The sequence below is a fragment of the Dryas octopetala genome, chromosome 1 (assembly GCF_963921425.1).
Source record: "Dryas octopetala chromosome 1, drDryOcto1.1, whole genome shotgun sequence".
NCBI classification, from domain to species: Eukaryota; Viridiplantae; Streptophyta; class Magnoliopsida; order Rosales; family Rosaceae; genus Dryas; species Dryas octopetala.
This window is the reverse complement of record NC_141366.1, coordinates 21,214,883-21,232,856: the sequence shown is the minus strand read 5'-3', so window position 1 is coordinate 21,232,856 and position 17,974 is coordinate 21,214,883. Positions and strand designations below refer to the sequence as shown.

Genomic DNA, 17,974 nt, shown 5'->3' with positions numbered 1-17,974 from the left:
AACTCTAGGTAACTCATGATGGCGGTAATATATAGCTTTTATTTATTAGTTGTGTATATAATTTTGTTAGTTTGTCCTGATTTCTTTGTTTCCAAGTAGATCGATAGTGGCTAGCTAGATTATATAGTGTGAGCGGACGTGGGTTCCTGGGATATGGGTGGCTCCTCAGAATCTGGGAAGCCACCACCTGAGGAGCTTAGGACTTGGAAGCTGAGCCACCACCACCTGCGAATAAACTTTTGTAAGTATTATATATTCATGCTTTTTTTTTTTTTTGCCCAAATTATATATACATGCATTAATCATATATTATCATGTATAAGGCATGGGTGGGTCTGTCTTCACGTGGGAGAGGGGACCCCAGTCCTACTGTACATATATAGTGATAGAGGAAGGTGCGTACAAATTTCCTTTAAAGTATAAAGTAAAAGGGGGTTTGGTTGCAGGTGTACGTGCGGGAGTGAGTGAGTGAGTGGGGAAGCCATTTTGTTTTTATTGTTCAAGTGGGTTCTGAATATGATCGAGTTCCTTTACCTGAGAGGCCCGAGAGGGAGGAGCCCTAGCACATAGATCGAGGTTCTAAAAAAGCTAGGCTACATATATACACTATTACCAGTCAAGCCGGCCAGGACTACTTTTCCACAATGGCCTATGGGGGGGTATACCGTATACCATATATTAATTAATTATCACTATTATTCTGACCATTTGGAGTGATCGTAGCCACACAAATTATTAACTTTCCAATCCTCATATCAGAGAGAATCTTTTTTATTTCATATCCCTAGCTGTTGATGTCAATATATATATGTATGTGCCGGTCTTAGAGTTTCCCACTAAGCCAAGAAGAATAGCAAGCTAGCTTCTAGATTGAGGAGCTAGATTAGTGGTGCTATCTGGTGTATGTCTTCTTCACTCTCTCTATATATCCATCCATCCATGGATATATATCGACTAGTATACTAGAGATCAGACTAGCATCTACTGCTTAATTAGCTAGCTACCTCCATTTTGATACTCTAACCCTGTAAGTAAATCTTACCTAGCTATATAATATCCATGCATGATCTCTCTCTCTCTCTCTCTCTCTCTCTCTCTCTCAAGGTCTGCTGTTTTTTCTTAATGTTTTGGAAATTAATTATTTCCACTTTGTTTTTTGGTCCTAATAATTAGTGATCGATCAAGATCATAACTAAGCCCTTTGGCTACAAATTCATGATCATAATTAAGCCCTTTGCCTGGCTAGCTAGCTAGCTAGCTAGGAAGTGAAGAGTGAAGAAAATGATTAGGATTATGAGAGATAATGGCTTCGATTTTATCGGATGTTCTAAAAAAGTAATATTTCATAGCGTATTTTCTTGCATCTAAATCTAGTAAAAGTTTCATGATGACCTCATCGCAAGGGAAAATTATTGACCTCCAAGGTTTTTTTATTTTTTTATGAAATCGTTTTATACCTCCACGGTTAAGTGTGAAAAATTGGATTTATTTTCTTCATGTTAATTGTATCGATCAATTTGAATGTAGATGATTTTTTTTTATCATGCTATTTTTATTTTGTTTGAACAAATATCTGAACTTGGATTTTATTATTATTATTCTTAATATTATTCGCATTTCGCACACCCATGACCCATGCATCACCCGCATATTTTGTAGTGATATATATATATATATATATATGATATATCCACCTTGAGTAAAATATGGTATATTATTGTTTCTTCATTTCACTTTATCAATCTTGTACTTTATCACGTGTAAAAAAAGAGTGGGAAATTATAGATGCGAGTAGGAATAATAATATAGGTTTTAAGGAGTACAGTAGAGGACGATCGATCGGAAATAAATTCAGATATTAATAACACGTACATGCAGTCCTCAGTCTTTGTAAATATGGATAGACAAAATTAATTAGTTGACTATAAAGACTGCGGACTGAAGCTCAGAGAAAGAGAAAGAAAATTGAGGGAATTAGGAAGAAACAGCAAAAGACTATACAAAAAGCTAGCTTTTTTGACTACACAGTTGAACGGCACAATGATTAAATTTAGATTTTTTTTTTTTTCTGCTGTTATACATATATGTCAAAATAAACTAATAAAATTGAGTCTTTTGACTCCGGCCAATTTCTCCTAACTGCTGCTGCTGCATGGAGTCAAATTATGCATAAATCTCAGACACTAGAATATTGGATTTCTTGTTATCCTACCTCGGGTAGCTCTGGAGATTTTAGATTTTAATCGTTGTTTGTCATTAAAAATAAAAATGATTGGATTTTGAAGTCAACGCCCTCTCATGACCCAGTAATATTATTCTGCATGCATGTTTTTATTTTTTAAAGAAAAATATATACATAAGTGTTTGGTTGTTAGATTAACAAGCTAGTACAAAGAAAATGAGTGTATGATTGTATGATTGCATGCTTAGACTTAGTCAGACGACATAGGTGCATGGAACATGAGTGAATGATATATCCTAAGTTTGATTCCTCTTGTATTAAAAAAAATTATGTTAAAAGTTATAAAAAAAAAAAAATGATACATATAATAGCAATATTATTAGACCAGACTAAATTGATCAAATCTTTTTTATTTCTTGTTGATCTAGATTGGTCAAGTATTGTTTAAGAAAAAAAAAAAAAAAAACTCGATCTATGTGCATGTCCAACTTGTCGGATATTAATACAGGTTACGTGAGACCCACCATACAAGAATAGGGCTCCACATGTTTTTGTCATTGTCGGCCGTAAGTATTATTTTTTGGTAGAGTGATAAGAAACAAGCCGATCACATATATAGTGTAAATCAAAATCTAATACATACAATTTTTGGTTTACATTAATAAATAAATTACTTCCCTCATTATTTTGACCTTGCTAGCTTATTAATGCTTTAGATAATTAGTGTAAAATTAATTTTGCTAATCTGAGTTTAATTTAATTGGGTGCAGGCGTACAAGTTCAATTTGGAAGCATGTCGGGCCCACAAACACAATCTGTAACAGATGGGATTCAAATGGTGGCCGCAGCCAACGGCGAACCAGCAACTGAGATACCTGTACAATGCCCCCATGTCGTCATCGACCTCCACAATCCGACTCTTTCCAAGACACCTTCTCTTCATCTCCTTGAAACGAACAATAGTACGATCTCAATCTTTCATGCATGCCCATACACATATCATTTGCTATTCTCCATAGTCCATATGATGATGATAATTCATGTTTATTAATTAGTTTTTATTATAAAAAGATGTTTATTGGCTTCTACCTTGTGAGAAAGACAATATGAAAAGGATAAAGCTATTTGTGGCATCTCAATTATCTTGTGTTGTTAAACAAACAAAAAAAATATCGTTGTGCAATTATAGAGATAGGACCCATACGTGTCACCTTGATTTATGCAGAGATACATATATAAGATGTTTAGTTGAGGTAGTACAAATAGCATAATGCATAATATATCTTTAAGAAAGAACAAAATTATTTGGACCATATTTACTAATCATTTTGCTTACTACGAGCGTTTGTTATATTATTGAACATCATATGTGACTTCCTTTTTACAATATATATGTATGTGGATTCTATCATAAAATTAAGTGGGTCTCACATATATGTTGCGAAAGGTAGGTCACTTTCACCTACAATTAGTAAATTTCACTAATTAAACACATCTCTAATAGAAGTGAGTCACACCTAGTGGGCCCCAGGCGGTGAGCAAAAGATGGAAATTGATCTGGATCTTCTACTTGTTTATTATACATCCAATTAAGAATATGTGATCGACTATGTGAGTAAAAGAGAAATTGAATTTATAGTACTTTTTGAGTTTGTGAAATCCAATTCATAGATTTATAATATATATGTGGCTATAATTAAAACAAGTAAAAACAAATGTAATAGAAAATCAAAATCCGAGCAAGTTCCTTCAGTAAATGAGATCCAAATAACGATATTAATACTTATTCAACAAGTTTTGTTTTTCGACCAAAAAAAAAAAACAAGTTTTGTTTTGTATATATATTAATATATCTATCCTTAAATTATTCTACGTGCACAGGACAAAAGTACCTCAACTTATGTGTGCCCCTCTACAAAGCTGCAATAAGAGGCGATTGGGAAGCTGCTAAAAGGTTCATAGATGATCCCGAGCAAAAGGATCTTCTAACAGCTAGTATAACAAGGGGATTCGAAACTGTCCTGCACATTGCAGCGCGAGCAAGACACATTCACTTTGTGAAGGAAGTGGTCGACAGGATGAGTAGTCAAGACTTGGAATTGCAAGACAGTAATGACAACACAGCGTTGAGTGTTGCCGCCGCTGCCGGAACCTTAGAAATTGCCGAGATCATGATTGGAAAGAATGAGCTTTTGCCAACAATTAGAGGTGCTCAAGGAATGACACCACTCTATATGGCTACATTGCTAAGACAATCTGAAATGGCTTGGTACCTTTACCATAAAACTCATGAAATGTTGGACGAAAGGGACCGCTGTGCGCTATTTTTTTCTTGCATCGATAACGGTCTCTATGGTATGTATATTGAACATATTATCCTTCTGATTTCTCGTTTTATTTTTTTTTCACAAGCATATATATATATATATATATATATATATAAAGTGCAGACATCACGGTTACATATAATAACTCTTTGTGAATGGGTTGACAAAAAGAAACATAATACTACAACCTTAATTTACTCATTTCAAACGAAGAATTGTATTGCTAATTTCGTCTTAAATTAATTATTAAAATGGTTCAATGTAACACGAACAAAATTGATAGAAAGAGCTAGCATACTATAATATACGGTATAGATTAGCATGCATAGTTAATTACTTGTGGAGCTTGATATATTAAGTTATTAATCACCTAAAAAGAATTAATAGATTTCTTCACTATTGTTTTTATTTCCTGATTTAGTATTGATATATTTTCGCTGTTTGCATATACCCTTTTTCCAACCTCAATCGTTGTAAATTCTGCAGATTTAGCCATCAAGATACTACATCAAGATCCAGCATTAGCTACGGCTCGTAATGTGAATGATCAAACAGCCTTGCATGTCTTGGCTCGAATGCCTTCAGAATTTGTTAACCAAAGTCCAGGAATGTGGAGTACACTCATCAACGTCTCATGTGAGTTAATTTTCTTAATTCGAATAATATTACAATATCAGCATATATATGAATTAATATGTAATAATTTCTTGTGTGGAAGTACTCAACTTAAGTATTTCTTGTGTGGAAGTAAAATTATTACTAACCTACAGTTTAATTCCAAAATCCATTAGGAATGAAAAATAAATTATTAGTAGCATTTTAATTCCATAACCAGTTAGGAATCAATGGAACCCAAAACTACCTCTCATAAGGAGAGAATTAATAGTAATTATCACTATTCAGTTATATATATATATATATATAACTTTATATGTAACATTAGTAATGTATTACTATTCAATTTATAGTAATTATCTTACATTAGCATGTTGTCATTTGAACCTAGCATGTGGTAACCTTTTCATCACATGGACTCTCAGGTTTCAAGTTTGCATACAAAAAAAAGAGGAAGCAAATTGAAGCCCTTCAACTAGTCCAAGACCTTTGGAAACAAATCTTGAACCATGATCATGATGAGGTCATGAAACTGATCAGATATCCTTCAGAATTACTGTTTGACGCCACAAGATTAGGAAATTTTGAGTTTCTGGTTCAGCTGATTAGCTCTTATCCGGATTTATTATGGGAAACTAATGACGAAAATCATAGTATATTCCATGTTGCAGTTCTGAATCGTCATGCAAATTTTTTCAATCTAGTGCATGAGATAGGCTCCATCAAAGATCTCATAGCGACATATCTTGATGCTGAGAGGAACAACATTTTACATCTAGCTGCAAAATTAGCACCTGAAAATCAACTCAATCTTGTGTCAGGAGCAGCTCTTCAAATGCAGAGAGAATTAGTATGGTTTGAGGTATGTACTTCTTAATTATACCCTTGCAATCTTTACTATCTTATAATATTGTTTTATTCGTTCTTGTTATACCTATTAATGTTGTTAATTAGTTTATAAACCACACATTGAAACAAGATTGTACCGGCCTAACAAATGATATCCAGATTAATGTGTGGTCCCAAAGACTTGGGTGTGCAAGTTGTGCACCCACATAAGGCTCAACAAAACAATGGGTCTCCAATGTATGAAATGTTTAAATCCAATTAATTGTTAAAGAGGCAAAAAGTTTTTTTTTTTTTTGCCCCGTCTGGCTCATACTTTTGGGTCATTTCCCCTCATTTTCAATAAAAATGGGTCATTTTTCTTCATATGGTATAAGTCTAGTTTCTATTTTACTAAATTAACCTCTTTAATTTATTATTTACCTAGCTTTCTTCTTTATCCTTTTCAATAAAAATAGGCTACAATGTGTGAAGAAAAAAAAGTTGCTTTTGATTGTCCAAACATAATTCTTTTTATCTATTATTTCTGTACATTTGAAAAAGGCCTCAACTAAGATATTCATTATGTTATCTTGTCATATTGTCAATCTTGTCATATGAAATCAATATAGGTGAAGGCTAGGGAAAGCTTCTGAAAAATGTTGGATTAATTCAATCATACTTTTACATTCATCTTAAACACAAGTTTAATTTCTTCATTGGTTAATCTTTATGCAATTTTTTCATATCTTTGATGGGGCAGGAAGTTAAAAAGATTGTACAACCTCCCGCTGTAGAGATGAAAAACAATAAAGTCCAAACACCTAGAGAAGTATTCACTCGTGAGCATAAGGATTTATTGCGCAGGGGAGAGTCATGGATGAAGAGCACTGCTAAGTCATGCATGATTGTTTCAGCTCTTATCGCTACTGTTGTTTTTTCAGCTGCATTTAGCATACCAGGTGGTATATCTGATAACACAGGAACTCCAAATTTTCTTAAAGAGACAGCATTTCTAATCTTCACCATATCAGATGCAGTAGCATTTGTTTCCTCTTCAACTTCAATACTCATGTTCTTGTACATCCTCACATCGCGATACGCAGAAAATGATTTTCTCAAATCCTTGCCCTTGAAGTTGATGGTAGGACTCACATCGTTGTTCGTCTCTATAGCAACCATGATGATAGCTTTCAGCACTGCCTTTTATTTGTCTTGTCACTATGGATTGAGATGGGTGGCAGATCTTATATTTATCTTTTCATTAGTTCCTGTTCTTCTGTTCGTTTTTCTGCAATATCCTCTATTAGCTGATATGTTCTATTCCACATATTATTCAAGTCTTTTATTTCAACCAAAGAAGTATATCATCTACTAGAAATTCAAGGCTGCAATTTTGTAAATATTCTTGGATATATAACTAGTTAACTATACTTTGCCTTCCACAATAATCATGTACATATTTATATATATATATATATATATATATTCTAGCTTAGAGTTAATTAAACATTGATCATCTACTCTAGACCTACATGTACTTAACTTAAATATATTTAGTTTATGTTTTGTTGGATAAAACTTACATGAAATTTGATCCAATGCATAAGGATATGTACACCTTACTATATATGGAGCAATATCAGGTTTAAGAAATTGAAATATACTTTTAAGTCTAATTTTTTTTTAGCTTACTCTGACATAGAAAACTAATCCCGACTATGGACAAGGAGAAATTATTCTGTATAACTGATATATATACGTACACTGTCATGTGGTATAACTAACCTATATATGTGTTAAAATATAAGTGAATGTTATAAATACTATACCCTACTAATATAAACATGTCGTCTAACAATACTCTTACACATTGGATTGGTTGCACCATGTGACAGTGTATCGGTTACACTCAATAATTTTTCCCAGAGAAGGCTCCGAGGGTGATTGTCATGGCCCATTGGCCCGTACCAATTAAGGAGCTACAATTGTAATTTTTGATGAACATATGAAAAAATTTATAAAAATTGTTTTTTTTTAATTATAGTGATAAATTAGTCTCTTGACACGTTTCCACGTGAGCAAATAAGATTTTCTTTTTTTGGCCACTGAGCAAATAAGATTTTCAAATAATATAAAAATTGTAAATAATTAAATTAGTTAAATTAAAAAATGACAGTTTTATAAAGAGATAGAGTACGTAGGTTACAACAACAATTTTAAAAACAATTTTAAATGTAGTTGGACTTTCAAAAAACCCATTCTAAATTAATATTCTCATCGATCTCTTGTTGCTAGTTTATATTTTGATGAAGCCATTCACATGAAAGAAATTGCTTGAATTTTTTTTTTTTTGATAAGGAGAAATTGCATGACTTTACAATACAGAGCTTGAATAAAGGATTATTTTGTAAGAGACTATATAATCATGCTTATGTAAAATGGACACTTGTCTTTTATAGGGTCGAAATTTTTTTGGTAAAAATGTACACCTTTGGAGTCACCCTTTATAAAAATAACCCATCAAAAGTGTTGGATGATAAATATGTCTACTTATGATTTTTAAAATGTAAAAAAAACCATGATATATATAAACGTTTACTTCATCGAAACACTGTTTCACCCTGTGTTTATGCAGGGACGAGCACTTGACAACTCCCTTCTTCTTCTTTTTCTTCTACTAGACAGTTGAACTCTTGAAATTGTTCAACAATAACATATAAAATTATTCATAAAAAACATATAAAATTATGGTGTGTGATTTCAAATGATTGTACTTTTGTGTTTTTTTATTGTTTTATTCATTTTTTCACATGTATATGTAACCAAAAAACATAAAACATTTTTATACAATTTTAATGTTGAAAAGTTTCATTTAAAAAAAAAAGGACAAAAGCTCGGCTCATTAAAGTGGGTTGGCTTGTAATGTCGTTTCCCATGTTGGCCGTTTTGTCCTTGAGGGCGCGCCATGGTTTAGGCTTAAAGAGAGAGCCCTAATCATATTGGAAGTTAATTAAGGTAAATGGGGAACTTATGTTAAATATCCTAATTCTTTTCAATAATGCTATATATTTATACACAATTATCTGACTATATTAGCTAACCACTTTAGGCGGCAGGTAATGTGGTTATGTCACATAATTAATTAATTAATGACAAGAATTGAAGTGGATTTTAGATTTTATTTTTTTAATAAAATACTATATTAATATATTAAATTAAATATGAATATATACCTCGTCTTAGGTCTCAATTTCTGTTGGAGCGGCTTTTCGTGAGAGCAAATAGGTGCTTACTGCTTAGAGCTTATAGAGAATATCCTCCCTAAATCTTCAGTTGGACACCCTACTATACTAATTAAGGCATGTGAAATTTCTTCAAGATGGCCTGACCGGACTCAAATTATAATATTGACGCTGCTGCTCTGTTTATTCAGTAAAGCACAGAAAAGAAAAACATGCATACACAAAGGAAGGGACAAGACTTTAAAAGTACTCTAGGAAGTGGACCCCCAATTATAACACAAATATAAAAAAGAAGATTCGTCTAACCAAACATTTGGCCTAAATTAAAGTGCCAAAGAAAAAACCAAAGAAGATATTTTGGAGGTAGGAGACTATTTGTCACATCGCAAGTGAATACCAAAGAATAAAAGTCATTGGCTCTCTCGATATTGTTATAGAAACGTGATACATTAATAATTCATGATAATATTTTGTAATATAACCCAATAAAACCTAACCTTTATTTAATTTATATCCGATTGACCATAAAATAAACTTTCACGAAGACTTGTGGGGGATTTCCTTTGGTGCATGCACTTAGTCCTCCTCTATTAGAGTTCTTCAATCATTGTCAACTTTAAGAAGATGATCAAAAGATCAGCAACATACTATCCTGATGAGTTTTGGTTCGATCAGATATGCTCCGATTTGATCTGAGCTCATCAATAAGTTGGGCCCAGCAGACAAATGACTAGGAAGGAGTAAGTCTTATCTACTAAGTCGGGACTACTCATGTGTGGACAGGAGCAGTCCATCCAATTTGATTGTCAATTCTCTTACCGGCCAGTTACCATGCACGTTAATTAATGGCATTTTGATCTCATGGAGTGGTGGCTACATCTATTGTAAGTTTGTAAATGCATTGAGAGCAAATGTATGTATACATCCCTATATTAAAACCCTAAATATTCTTAAATTAATCCTAATGAACTCATACTAAACTCTACTATAATTAAGAAAGTACTCAAACAACGTACTCTTGATAAATATACAGCATTCGAACACCTAATCATACATGCATTCACCAGAGCACACATGCGCGCATGCGGATCCCAATGATAAAAAATTGTGAAACACCAAAAAAATTAAGTCTAAAAATAAAAAATTGATCTGTTCCTGTGCATAAAAAATAGAGCTGATCGTGAGGGAGTATATAGTAATAGTACGTTAATATAGTTGATATTGTTTTTATAAGTTATAGGTGGTGTACGACGTTCCTTAGAATCTGGGAAGCCACTACCTGAGGAGCTTTGGAAACCACCACCACCACGTACCTACAAACTTTTTCATTATATTCATTATATGTATGGGTCTGGGCTCAAGTGGGAGAGGGGGACCTAGTCCTACTAAGTCTATATACATGAGTAGTGATGGAGCTAGGAAGCTTCGTACAAATTTCCTTCAAATTATTAAAAGGGGTTTAATTGGTTGGGTCTGAGTCTCTGAGACTCTTGAGTGGGAAAGCCACTGACTAATTGAACCACCTTTTCTTTTGGAAAATAACTTACATGTCCCTAGGGACATGTGTTATGACATTAGAGAGAAAGAGAGAGAGATTCGACCAAAAAAAAAGAGAGAGAGAGAGAGAGAGAAAGAGAGTGAGAGAAAGAGAAGGAGAGAGATAGAGAGAGAAGGGGAGGGGGGAGGGACAACAGGTGGCGTACCTGCTGTTGCAGGTAAGTTTTTCTTTTTGTTTTGTGACTTTTGACCTTCACCCGAGAGAGACCCTAAGGCAAAATGGTAGACATATATATATATATATATGAGAAATACTCTAAAACTAACTTAATAGCAATTTAATATGAAGCTAATCATGCTTTTAGGACTACTATATAACTAATTTCATAATCTGAGCTATTCATTTTTTAGACCATACTTCAAAGATCATTATTGTAAAAAATCAACTAAATCATAAATCATTTAAATATCTAATTGTGATCAAATAAATAGACGATCACTGATTTCGATAAAAGCATATAAATAATTGTTATTATAATCAAATGGCTAAATGACTTTTGATTTTGACAATTTTTTACAGAGATGATCTTTGAAATAGGGCCTAAAATATAGACGGTTCAAATTTTGAGATTACATTGTGCGGTTAGCCCAACAAGATGGTTAGTTTTGTATTAACTTACTAACTAGTTAGCTTTAGAATATATATATATATATATTATTTGCTAGTCAAGCCGCCCAAGACTTGTTGTTCCACAAGCGCATGGGGCATACCGTACGTATACATAATATGTATACATGTGGAGTAAATCTAGCCACTCAAATTGTTAACTGCTCGATCTCCGTAGAGATACCGAATCTTTATTCCCCAATTGAGTACCGAATCTTTAAATTTACCAGGCCACTAAGAAGGGCTACCAATTAAGCTTGAAGCTTCTAGGGGAGCTAGAGTCTGGTGTATATATGTTCAGTCTATATTTATATCCACCAATATCGACTCATTTCAAACTCCTATATATGCTAGAGAAGAGTCGGAAGACTAGCACTACTGGCTGGTACTCCCTTGCTATCTAGCTAGCTCAATTTTGATAGTCCATCTGTAAGTAAATTAATCTTACCTATATGCATGCATCGATCACTCCTCTCTCTCTCTCTCTCTCTCTCTCAAACATCTTTTTTTTTTTTCTTAATGTTTTTGGAATTTCCCACTTTGTTAATTTGATGATCCAACAAAATTTCACAAGGCCACAAGTTCGTGATATTATTCCTTTTTTTATTTTTATTTTTATTTTTTTGAGAATCCACAAGTTCATGTTTAGCCCTTTAATTAGCTAGTTAGGATTATGATAAATAATAGTTTCGATCCTATCGGATGTACTTATAAAGATATATTTCATTGCATCTGATAATTAAAAGCTTCATCGCCCTAATTAATTATGCCAGATATATTTACCTCCAAGGTTCTTCTTTTTTTTGTTATTTATTTATTTTTTTTTTTTAAGAAATCGTTATTCACCTTCAAGTTAATTAGGTCCATCCATTTAAACGTAGATGATTTGTTACCATTCAATTTTTATATTGTTTGAACGAATTAATTGAACGTGGGGTTTATTATTATTACTATTATATATATGCATGTCTTTTTTTTTTTTTGGTAAACATGTGCATGCATCATATGATATATTGTTTCATCATTTTACTTTGTCAATCTTGTACTATGCACATGCGTAAAAAGTGAGTGGTAAACTATGGATGCCAGTAGGAATAATAATAATAATATACATGCTTTAAAGACGATCGATCGGAGATGTAGGGAGATATTAATAACATGTACGTGCGGTCCGCAGTCTTCTTTAGTATGGATAGACAAAATTAGTTGACTAGTAGTCTAGTACTGGTACTGCTGAAAGAATGAGAAAGAAAATTAAAGGAATTAGGAAGAAAAAGCAAAAGCGCGCTAAAGACTCTACGCACAAAAAGCTTTTGACTTGTATACAGTTGAACAGCACAATGATTAAATTGAGGTTTTTTTATCTTATTATTTTGAGATTATAAGTCGACTTAAATTAATCTCCTAATTGACCGCTGCTGCATGCATGGGGCCATACTATACATCTCAGACACTAGATTAATATTGGACTTCTTGTTCAATAATTTTACAGTAGGTATTTCTGGAGGTTTTAGATTTCAATCTTTGTTTGTTATAAAATTAAACATGATTAGTGTTCAAATTAACTAATCTTTTACTCTATTTTATTCTTCAATTTATTTAATTCAAATAATTCAGACACTAGGTCATATTTTGGGAGGAGTTTTGAAGTCAACACCTCATTCTTAATTACCACTTGATGCATGTAATCCAGTAATATATATATGTTATCAGGACACAAATATTGTTTAAAAGTTTCATCACTTTATTTGGACTTGGTTGTCGTTGGTTTTGTGTTATAATTTTTCTTTTCCATAAAAAAGAAAAAGAAAAAAAGAGAGGGTATTGTTTAGAAAGTTTTTTGTGTCCGACATATCGAATAGCTAGGGCTCCATATGTTTTATTATTGTCGGCTATATATATGTGACATGAGCATATAATTAATTTTTTTGGTATTTTTTAGTGTGAATTAATCTACAAGTGAGAGAGGGTGATAATTAAGAAACAAATTGATCACTATATATTTTTTTGTTATGTTTTTATCATAATTGATTCATTATTGACCTGCAGCCAGCCAGGCGTATGAATTCATTAGCTCTCTCTCTTTATTTTAACATCGCCAGATTAATTATTATTGCTTTAGATAATTAATAAAAATTAATTTAACTAATTTAAGTTTAATTATTTTGTGCAGGTTCAGGCGTTTATGTCTACTACACAAATTCAAATGGTGGCCGCCGGCGACCCAGCAACTGGGATACCCGTTGTAGAAGCTCCACATGTCGTCATCCACGTCAGCGCTCCGACTCTACCCAAGACACCTTCACTTCATCTCTTAGAAAAGAACAATAGTATAAATCTCAATCCATCTCTCATGCCCATACACATATATCATTAATATATGGTCTCCATATAGTGACATAGTCCATATGATGATGATAATTATTGTTTATTATAAGACAAAAATGTTTGTTAATTTTTACCTTTTGCAAAAAGCTACTATACTTTAAAGAATAAAAGTATTGTAACATCCCAACTATCAGGTTTTCAAAAAATAAAAAATATATAACACCGCAACTATTTTGTGTACCTACATTAGTCCCCTCAATTTATATAAAGAGATAGTATACATAAAATATTTAGTTGAGGTAATATAAATAGTAATACTCTTTTTTAATTTAGAAAATTAGGATTAAATACCAAATATCAATAATTTTTTAGTAAAGCAGTAAGACACTAATTTTTTTTAGTTTAGGTACTAACCTAGAGTAAAACATTTTGGATTAGGTCACAAATCAGTTTGTTATACAGTTGTGACTGTCGAACAGTTACAGTTGTAATTGCCGAACAGTCACAGTTGTGACTATTTAAAATTTATAAAAAATCAAAATGTTTAAGGATTTCATACTTTTGATTTAGATTTGGGGGATACAATCCTATAACCCAAAGACTAAATATTAAAGTTTAAGTATTGCAAATATTGGAAAATCAACAAATCATTAAAAAAGTTATGACTGTTAGACAGTCACAGTTCAATATAACTATGTTTTTTAAAGTTGGTACCTAAACTGAAATTTAGTACCTAAAGTGAAATAACATAAATATTTTAGTAGTTGAAATGAAAAAACATTATAATTTGGTACCTAAAGTCAATGGACCTTTTTTAATTTGCGTTAATTTAGATACATATATTCAAGAAAAAGATAAAATTGTTTAATTCGATCACATTTACTAATTATTTTGTTGACTACAACTTTTGGGGGTCCTGCCTTATAAAAGAGGTGGTGACCAAAAGTGGAAATTGATCAGGATTCTCAGCTTTTTTTTTTTTTCCCTTATATTTGTTTTTGTTTTATTTTTAATCTAGTCTTGTATTATAAATTCAAGGGTGTACGTAAAAGAAAAAATGCATTTATAACTATTTTTAAGTTGTGTGATCACATTTATGGATTCATGACCCTTGGATTTGTAATATATAAAACTATGATTAACATATTCAACAAAGTATTATTTGTTCACTAATATATCTATATCCTTAAATCCTATCGACATAGGACAAAAGTACCTTGACTTTTGTGTGCCCCTCCACAAAGCTGCACTAAGAGGCGATTGGGAAGCTGCTGAAAGAATCTTAGATGAGCATCCCGACCTTCTAACTGCTAGCATAACAAAAGGATTGGAAACTGTCCTTCACATTGCAGCACGAGCAAGACAAACTCCCTTTGTGAAGGAAGTGATTAAGAAGGTGAGTAAGCATGACTTGGAACTGCAAGACATTAACGAAAACACTGCATTAAGTGTTGCGGCTGCAGCTGGAACCCTAGAAATTGCTGAGATCATGATACAAGAAAATAATCTCTTGCCAACAATTAGAGGCGGAAAAGGAATGACACCACTCTATATGGCTTCTTTGTTGAGACAGTCTAAAATGGCATGGTACCTCTACCCTAAAACTCATGAAATGTTGGAGGAAAGAGACCGATGTGCACTCTTTTTCTCTTGTATCGATACTGGTCTGTACGGTACGTATGTTAAGTTGGACAAATCATTCTTTCAATTTCTTATGATTTTCTTTCTTTTAACTAGAATTAAACACCATACACATGTTATGCTGACAAGTTTAGGAAGTTATAGTATGAAAAAAAGTTTAACAAGCTATAGATATATATTTAGTTATATCGATCTTTCATCATTCATGTAATTTTTTTTTTCATCTTTGTTAATTATATATATATGAGCATATATTCAGATTTAACCATCGAGATGCTCAAAAAGGATGAAGCGTTAGCTACAGCTCTGAATATGAATAATGAAACAGCATTGCATGTTTTGGCGCGAAGGCCTCAAGAATTCGTTAGCCCAAATCCAGGAATGTGGAGTAGACTCGCCAACTCATGTGAGTTAATATTCTTATTATTTCGATCGAAAAATATTATAATATCATTGGCATATATTTATATATAGTAGTTATAATACTTATCTCACATCAATTAGTATTTTAATTATTTACTTCTTTTGTCAGTATTAATCTTTTGTTTAATTTTTAACATTTTCATCATAAGTAGTCCCAGGTTTGAAGTTTGCATACAAAAGAAAGTGGCAGCAAACAAAAGCCCTTGAACTAGTCCAACAGCTTTGGACACAAATCTTGAAAAAGGATCACGAAGATGTCATGAACCTGATCGGATATCCTTCAAATTTACTGTTTGACGCGACGAGATTTGGAAATTTTGAGTTTCTGGTTCAGCTGATTAGCTCTTACCCGGATTTATTATGGGAAACTGATGACAAAAATCGGACTATATTTCATGTCGCGGTTCTAAATCGCCATGCAAGTATCTTCAATCTAGTGCATGAGATAGGCTCCATCAAGGATCTCATAGCGACATATCGTGATGTTGATAAGAACAACATTTTACATATGGCTGCAAAATTAGCACCTGAAAGTCAACTCAATCTTGTGTCAGGAGCAGCTCTTCAAATGCAAAGAGAGTTGGTATGGTTTGAGGTACATACTTCTTGTACCCTTGCAATCTTTACTATCTTATGATGTTTTTTTATTTGTTATTGCTATGCTTCTTAATGTTGTTAATTACCTTTATAAACCACACATTGAATAAGATAGCACCTAACAAATGATCCAAATTAAATGCATAGTGCCAAAGACTAGGGTGTGTGTTTATTAGATCAAATGGTATAAGTTTGGTATCTATTTTACTAAGTTAACCTCCTTTATTATTTTACCTTTTTTTCTCCCACCTTTTCAATAAAAATAGGCTACAATTTGTGAAAAAAACAAAAAAATTTCCTTTTGATTGTCCAAACATAATTTTTCTTTTTCATCTATTATTTATGTACATAGAAAAAGCCTCAACTAAGATATTCATTATGTTATCTTGCCATAGTGTCAATCTAATCCTTAGTCTTAGAATTTAAGACTGCAAAAATAAGAGTTGGATTCTAATAAATATCTAGCAAGAGAACAAAATTACCACATATATATTGTATGAGGAATTGTCAAATTTAAAGAAATTTTTTGTAATATAAGAGGTGTTGTACGATGTTTCTCAAGATTGAGACTCATATAAAATCAATATAGATGAAGGGAAAGCTCTTGAGAAATTATGGATTAATTCAATCATACTTTGTTGACATTCATCTTAAACACAAGTTTTCTTGGTTAAATCTTCATGCATTATTTTCATATATTTGATGTGGCAGGAAGTTGAAAAGATTGTGCAACCTCCCACTGTAGAGATGAAAAACAAGAAAGGCAGAACACCTCGAGAAGTATTTACTCGTGAACATAAGGATTTATTACGCAAGGGAGAGTCATGGATGAAAAGCACTGCTAAGTCATGCATGATTGTTTCAGCTCTTATCGCTACTGTTGTTTTCTCAGCTGCATTTAGCATACCCGGAGGTACATCTGATAACACAGGAACCCCAAATTTTCTCAGAGAGACAGCATTTCTAATCTTCACAATATCAGATGCAGTAGCATTCGTTTCCTCTTCAACTTCAATACTCATGTTCTTGTACATCCTCACCTCGCGATACGCAGAAAATGATTTCCTCAAATCCTTGCCCTTGAAGTTGATGGTAGGACTCGCATCGTTGTTCGTTTCCATAGCATCCATGATGATAGCTTTCAGCACGGCATTTTATTTGTCTTGTCACTATGGCTTGATATGGGTAGTGGATCTTATATATATTTTTTCACTTGTTCCTGTTCTTCTCTTCATTTTTCTGCAATATCCTCTATTGTCTGATATGTTCTATTCCACGTATTATTCGAGTCTTTTATTTCTGCCAAAGAAACGTATCATCTGCTAGAAATTCAAGGCTGCAATGTTGTAAATATTCTATCATAATTTGAACTGTAATTTTCCTTTCACAATAATGTACATATATTCCAGCTTTGTAGTACGTTGCAATTAAACAATATTGATCATCTACTCTAGACATGTAACTTAAATATATTTTATTATATGTTTTTTTGGATAAAGTACATGAAAATTGATACCAATTAATATAGAGCAAATTTCAAGCAGAGGATCTGTTGGTAGCCTATAATGAGTACACCATATTAAGAAATTAAAATATAATTTTAAGCCCAATTTGTTTAGCATACAAA

The 17,974-nt window shown here is 32.5% G+C and overlaps 2 protein-coding genes across 8 annotated transcripts; both read left to right on the top strand.

The window, feature by feature from the left end:
* The first annotated feature begins 829 nt into the window (after nt 1-829).
* On the top strand, nt 830-7,611 carry LOC147299068 (uncharacterized). 4 transcript variants are annotated; one of them, XM_086235171.1, is made up of 6 exons: nt 830-1,027; nt 2,962-3,144; nt 4,064-4,537; nt 4,996-5,145; nt 5,550-5,986; nt 6,713-7,611. In XM_086235171.1, exons 2-6 carry the CDS (start codon nt 2,976-2,978, stop codon nt 7,325-7,327), a joined length of 1,845 nt encoding a protein of 614 aa, XP_086091297.1. In that variant the 5' UTR covers nt 830-1,027; nt 2,962-2,975; the 3' UTR covers nt 7,328-7,611. The 4 variants fall into 4 exon arrangements, with proteins under 4 accessions (XP_086091297.1, XP_086091288.1, XP_086091305.1 ...); XM_086235162.1 differs by having other exon boundaries at nt 2,953-3,144; XM_086235179.1 differs by having other exon boundaries at nt 831-901; nt 2,953-3,144.
* A 3,976-nt stretch (nt 7,612-11,587) lies between these two features.
* LOC147299067 (uncharacterized) lies at nt 11,588-17,766 on the top strand. Of its 4 annotated transcripts, none has more exons than XM_086255848.1 (6): nt 11,588-11,787; nt 13,532-13,688; nt 14,892-15,359; nt 15,587-15,733; nt 15,900-16,345; nt 17,059-17,766. In XM_086255848.1, the coding sequence occupies exons 2-6, from the start codon at nt 13,544-13,546 to the stop codon at nt 17,671-17,673; spliced, it is 1,821 nt and encodes a 606-aa protein (XP_086111974.1). In that variant the 5' UTR covers nt 11,588-11,787; nt 13,532-13,543; the 3' UTR covers nt 17,674-17,766. The 4 variants fall into 4 exon arrangements, with proteins under 4 accessions (XP_086111974.1, XP_086111998.1, XP_086111983.1 ...); XM_086255872.1 differs by having other exon boundaries at nt 11,589-11,787; nt 15,909-16,345; XM_086255857.1 differs by having other exon boundaries at nt 11,590-11,743.
* The last annotated feature ends 208 nt before the right edge of the window (nt 17,767-17,974 follow it).